This window comes from Sciurus carolinensis (assembly GCF_902686445.1).
Source record: "Sciurus carolinensis chromosome Y unlocalized genomic scaffold, mSciCar1.2 scaffold_347_arrow_ctg1, whole genome shotgun sequence".
NCBI lineage: Eukaryota > Metazoa > Chordata > Mammalia > Rodentia > Sciuridae > Sciurus > Sciurus carolinensis.
In genome coordinates this window covers 215,995-222,693 of record NW_025920113.1, presented here as the reverse complement: position 1 = coordinate 222,693, position 6,699 = coordinate 215,995, and the positions used below count along the sequence as shown (strand labels likewise).

The 6,699-nt window shown below is 32.4% G+C and overlaps 1 protein-coding gene across 1 annotated transcript; it reads left to right on the top strand.

Annotated features, from left to right (window-relative positions):
- Nucleotides 1–219: 219 nt before the first annotated feature.
- On the top strand, nt 220–5,744 carry LOC124973556 (amelogenin, X isoform-like). The gene is made up of 7 exons (XM_047537427.1): nt 220–273; nt 2,156–2,203; nt 2,924–2,947; nt 3,436–3,459; nt 3,547–3,591; nt 3,866–4,327; nt 5,739–5,744. The coding sequence occupies exons 1-7, from the start codon at nt 220–222 to the stop codon at nt 5,742–5,744; spliced, it is 663 nt and encodes a 220-aa protein (XP_047393383.1).
- Nucleotides 5,745–6,699: the final 955 nt, after the last annotated feature.

Below are 6,699 nucleotides of genomic sequence, written 5' to 3'. Positions count from 1 at the left end.
AGGCAGGACAACTGCAAGTCAAAAATCAGCTTAGGCAACTTAGAACCTGTCTCAAAATAAAAAAGGCTTAAGGATGTAGCTAGTTACAGAGTGTCCCTGTGTTCAATTCCCTGAACCATACACACTTAGAAAGAGTTTGTGTGTGATTTATGCAGCATTATATTCATTTTGAGAAAAGTAAGAAGTGGGTTTTGACTTACATTTCAGAACCATCAAGAAATGGAGACCTGGATTTTGTTTGCTTGCCTCTTTGGAACAGCCTTCACTATGCCTGTGAGTAAATACTATTTTCATATACCTATCCAATGTCATAAATTTGGGAATAAAAATATGCTCCATAAATGGTTAATGTTATGTTTTAAAGGAGTTTAAGATCAGTTTAAGATAAATGTATTTCTGTGTAAGAAACCTTAATGAGATAATCAAAATAATAGATTCTCTATCCCCATCTTATTTCACTTGACATAATGTTTATCTACATTGTCACAAGTGACAGAATTTTATACTTATAGTGGTCTTTCAGTATTCTGCATAGTAAACATCAAAACATCACCTTGTCCTCCATAAATCTATGCAACTTCTACTTATCAATTCAAAATGAAATAGATTATTATATGCTCCCAACAATGAGTCAGTAAAACTGGGATATATGAATGTAGGGATCTACATTTAACAAACAACCAAATCCTTCTGTTGAGACAATTAGTTTACAAATATGTGGGATATTTCCATATTAGGAATTCACTTCTGGGACATATCTGCTTTCATAGTCCCTTTGAGTATATTAGTTAATCATAATGGTTTGGTTTTGGTATCATTTTTGGTGTCCTGTCTGTGTGTACGTGAGTGTGTGGTATATTCAAATATACCAAACACCACTCTTTTGAAACTCAAGCACATATAGGAAGAGATTTTAGGTCACATGCAGACAAAGCATAATCTACTTTCTTTTTTGATGGCATGAAGAGCAGTTGATACAACCAGAAGTCAGTAAACTTGTATACCTGCCTCCTCGCTTCCTCTTTCATGCACAAGACCAAGATGCAATGCCCTACCTTCCTAATCCTGCACTGTGGCAACTCCTAGTTCCCTGTGGGATTCCATTTTTCCACTCCACAATTCAGTACTCAAAAGGCTTAATATGAAGATAGTATAGGAAAGACAGTTAGTTAGTAAAAAAGAAAATTTACACTGAAGATGAAACTGAATAAAACTTCATAAAATATAAGCTTTTTGAAAGAATAGAATAGAGCAGATCCTTAATTAGTGCCCTATCTGAGGGGGATTTTCTGTGTGAGGCTTTCTTCTCTCGCCTGCACCTCAGGGCTATCCAGAATTCAAGGCAGGTATCAGTCACTTGTCCACCCCTCTGGAAAGGCATAGATAATTATTCAGATTGCTTTTTATTTTAAACTTTCAACTATATGTCTTAAATATACTGACAGAATAATAAAAAAAAAATGACCTAAACTTCACACATAAAACTTACCATTTTACATGGGAGGAATTTAGAATATTTCCATTTACTGCACTCATCTTATTTTCAGCTTAATCAGTAACTTTCACCTAGTTGTTCTTGTTTCTGTTAATGTGTTATTTATTTTGCATTTCAAATATGAGGAATCCTTCTGATACTTAAGCACTTAAGCACCTGGTCTGCAAGATATCTTTTATATTCTTTTCTTGTTGGTATTTTTAAATTGTGTAACAGAAATATACTTCTCTTCCCATAATGGTGTAAGTTTTGAAGAGTAAATGATGAGTAGTATTAGGTAGGATTCCTTGACATCATATGCTAGATGTGCTTGTCTGAATATCATTGGAAAATAAATTTATGCTGGTTTCTACTTCCATGTCTCCTTCTGTAAGACTATTATCCCAGAGAAAATCATTAATCTCTTTAAGTCTACTTCTACACTGCACACACATTCAAGCTAATATTATATCTATATATAATATATTTTATATATCTATAAATATATTGAGAGAGAGGCCTTAAATATATTCTTTGCTGTATAGGTATATTTTTTAATTAGCTTCAGTTTCCCTTAATGTGAACAATTGCATATTGACAATCTGTTCCTTTCTCTTTCTCTCTCTCCCTCTCCTTTTGTCTCCCTCTCTTTCCATTCTATTTTTCCCCCTTACATAAAAGCTACCACCTCATCCTGGGCACCCTGGTTATATCAACTTCAGCTATGAGGTAATTTTTCCATTTACCATACCATTGTTTGATTTAACAATGCCCTGACCTCTGCAAAGAATAGTGTATTAATTTTAATTTAATGAGTCTCTCAAATGGTCCTACTTTTCAGTTCCAACCAAATTTTCCAGTTTAAACCCTGAAAGAAGGTCTTGGACTTGCATTGTCCTAGCACCTTATTATGTGCCCAGTCTGACTCCTTCTGTCTTCTTAAATATGGCTATCAATGTACCCATTATGAACTGTCTCATTCAGGGATGCTCTGTGGTAGGGCAAAAGGTGAACTCAGCTGGAACAGTATAATTTCATCCCAGGTCATAAAATGTGGGGATTAGGTTAAAATTTTATTTAAGGTTGTTTTCCAAAATGTATAAGATGTTTACTCCATGTGTATATCTCTCATTGGTTTTCCTGAAGGATTAGCGACTTGATGGTATCTGAAAGACTGCAGAGAGATGGAAGGTTATGGGTTATGAAAGTCAGGTTTGAGGTTCTGCTTAATTCCAAACTGACTGCGAAATTAAGCAGTCAGATTTGAGGAAATCATTTTCTCTCCCTGGTACTTTGATTCCCTTATCTGAAGAAGTTAAATAATGATAACCAAAATATCATTTGGAGAGTAAAATAGTAAATGGATGTAATAAGTGCTGTATCACAAATAACTTGAGTAAGGTTAATAATTTTGGATTGTATTAAATATTATGTACTATTATATCCAAGAACTCTAATTTTGAGTCTAAGCAAGTACATATTGCTCACAAAAACTTGAAACTTTTAATTCTTCACAGGTTCAGGTCACAATCTCTGAGTCTATTTACTTACACAAGTTGAAAAAAAATGTTTGTTAGAATTTGAGGCATGATTTTCTAATAAATTTAAAGGACTGATAAGTATGTCAAACCTCCCTTATTTCTAAAGTAATTCTGCCTTCTCTTTTTGTGAAATCGAAGAATGTCAAAATGTTAAAGTGAAAATTGAATTAAATAATTTCTTGTGATTATTCACAGAGTAATGAGCATGCCCTCTAGAACTAAAAAGAATTACTATTTTTATAATCCCAGTGAGGTTAATGAAGTCTTTTAATTACGTTATTTGTATAAGTGAGGGCGATGATATTTGCCTCAGATCAAGTAAGAAAACATGAAAATGGTATGTGATGTGTATAACACAGTACACACTAACCAGGAAGCACCTGATTTATCTGCTTTCTTTTGTTGAAATTATATTATCAGTCTAATGTTTGCAGAATTTCATTAGTAAGTCTATATTTCAGCTTTATTAGTGAGTTTATATTTTGAATAAAACAATTACATAAAACCATTCTAATGTCTCTTTCTTTTAAGGTGCTTACCCCTTTGAAGTGGTACCAGAGCATGATAAGGCAGCCGGTATGTAAATATTTTATTCTTTATTCCCTTAAAATATTTAGGTATGCATTTAAATTCCATTATTAAGCAAAGTATCATGTCTACTCCACATACAGACACTAATGAGAATTTTAGTTTGTAAAAAGGTCATATCTGTGTACACAGTTGAAAATTCTTGCAAAGGAAAAAATGACTAAAATATTCATATGGTCAGAATGACAAAGAAAACATTGCTACTTCTCCAGTTGGAAGTCAACTGAGCCAATGGTAAACCTGACTCTCTGTTTCTCACCAGTATCCTTCCTATGGTTACGAACCCATGGGTGGATGGCTGCACCACCAAATCATCCCCGTGCTGTCTCAACAGCATACCCCGAGTCACACCCTTCAGCCTCATCACCACATCCCAGTGGTGCCAGCTCAACAGCCCGTGGCCCCCCAGCAACCAGTGATGCCAGTTCCTGGCCACCACTCCATGACTCCAACCCAACACCACCAGCCAAACCTCCCTCCACCTGCCCAGCAGCCCTTCCAGCAGCCCTTCCAGCCCCAATCCATTCAGCCACAGCCTCACCAGCCCATCCAGCCCATCCAGCCCATCCAGCCCATCCAGCCCCAGCCACCTCTGCACTCCCTGCATCCCCTGCCACCACAGCCACATCTGCCTCCGATGTTCCCCATGCAGCTGCCCCCCCTTCTTCCTGATCTGCCTCTGGAAGCTTGGCCAGCAACAGACAAGACCAAGCGGGAAGAAGTGGTGAGTATACACTGGAGCCACTAAAAGACAAATCCATGAAAACTGGATTTGTTTGGTTCTTACAGAGTTTGTGATTCCATTAGTCCATGCATTAAAATTTTATTAAATAAATTAATTTATTTTTTTATGTCACATATTTATTTTGGGTTTAAAACCTGTAACTACTTTGATTTCCATCTATAAGATAAAGAAATTTGTTCACTTTAAAAATAAAAATATAGAGATAGATTAATTTTCTTTACATTTCAATGATTTGGAAAGAACAAGACAAAATCACACTGAAAAAAATACAAAAAGTGTAATTTTGAGAATAAGGAGATGGTTATGTTTGGAAAATCTAAAAATGGTAGATGGGAATCACTTTAAAGTACCTGTCTAACTGTCTAACTTTTTTAGCAAGAAGGTAGCTAAACCAGACAGACTTTTAAATTCATTTTCCTTGCTGAAATTTATCCACTTAGTCTTTTGAGTATAATTTTTCACAATTCAGATCAAAATCTACTTGTGTTAGAAGAATTTTTTTTTCTAAATTAGTAGGAAACAATCAATAGGTATTCCTTTTCCTTGCTTAGAAATTCTCGGATTTGTGAATGTGTGTGTGTGTGTGTGTGTGTGTGTGTGTGTACACATAATTTCACAACTTAGAAATTATATTAGTGAAGTAGAGAGAGTTAAGATAAAAATGACATTCATGAAGCATCAAAAAATCAGGATTCTAGTTTTGACTTTGCCTTCCCAAAAGAGAATGATATTATATAGATTATTTCAAATTTATGGGTATATGGTTTTATATTTAAAAATGGGGAAAAGTAATTGCAACAGACAAGTACATAAATCATAGTTTCTCATTCAAAAATTATGCTGATGTGGGAATTTTCAATTGTGATTATATATAAGGAATTTAAAACAGGTTTTGAAAAAATTTTTTGTATTCCAGATATTGTGATTCTTACAGTTAATTGTTCTAGTTATAGATATACTTTCACTCTTTACATAGAAAAAGCATTTATTTATGTATTTACTAATAATTAAGACCATCAACTTTATATTAGTTTTACATTTTGTCAAAATTCTATTTTTGTAGGAGTGAATTGAATAGGTAGTTTAAGGACCTTAAAAGTGTTTCTACATGTGTAAAATTAGAATATAAATAAGTTTCTAGAGTTATTAAAATAATTATCTCCTAAAGTGATATGAGCTAAGTATTTGGTTAAAGATAGCTAATAGTTATTGTACTATTAAGTAATGAATTTTAAATGTCCTGAAGCAAACCTATATCCTTGGTCATTTTATATCTAATGACAATGAGATTGTACAAGAAATTTTGGAGATAATAGATTTCAACTAATTGCACTAAATTTTGGAAACATTTTGTAGAAATACTTGTAAATTATTCTTTTCTTTTTTCCAGGATTAAAAGGTCAGAAAATGAAAGAAATAGATACTTCAAGTGCTTTCATAAATGATGCAAGAACAAAATGATTTGTGTCTAGTCAGTTTAGTAGCAAATTCTGTAACTAAAACTAAACTCCACTATAATACAATAAAATGATTTTAAAAGTACTCAAGTATGTTTGTTTAATAAGGTTTTATTCACATTACTTAAGATAACATAATTTTCAAGTTACAGTATGGTGGTCTGATAACTGCCTATTTGCATTTTAAACAAATAAAAAATTACTATGATAATCAAATTGCAAAGTTCAAACAAATAAAAAGTAGCTTATTATAAACATATTTATAAATCTGAATTATATAATTTCACATTAGAAAAATATGAAACATTATTATATTGTTTACAGACCAGTACACTTGAAATTAAGTTAATGAGACCATTAAATAATCAACCACAAAAATACTCAACTTATTCATAATGTTTCACCTGTAAATCAACAACTTTATATTTGCTTTATTTTCATTCACTCATTGTTAATAAGAATTTCAATCCATGTAATGTCTCAAAATAACCTAGGAGTAATTTAAAAAGAACAGGAATATAATATGCATAAAGGTATTTTCCCTTATATAAACATGAAAATTACTCATTTGTTTTTATTTATCCATTTGGTGGACTTATCCTTTTTAATTCTGATAAAATATAGCTTACAAGAAAATTACTGGAAAAAATGTAATAACTATCAAATCTATGATATAAGGCTAAATTTAAGACTAATATGTACATGATCCATAGCATAAAAATGAAGTATATGTACATAAATACACAAATTCACATAGGAAAATAAAACCAAAGAAAAGCTTAAAAATCCATTGTTTTTACAATAATAATTAAGTACTTCTATAACCACAAATAATTAATATTTACAAGTTTCTTAGTTTTTTTATCACTTCCTTTTGATGTTGGCTTTGAATCG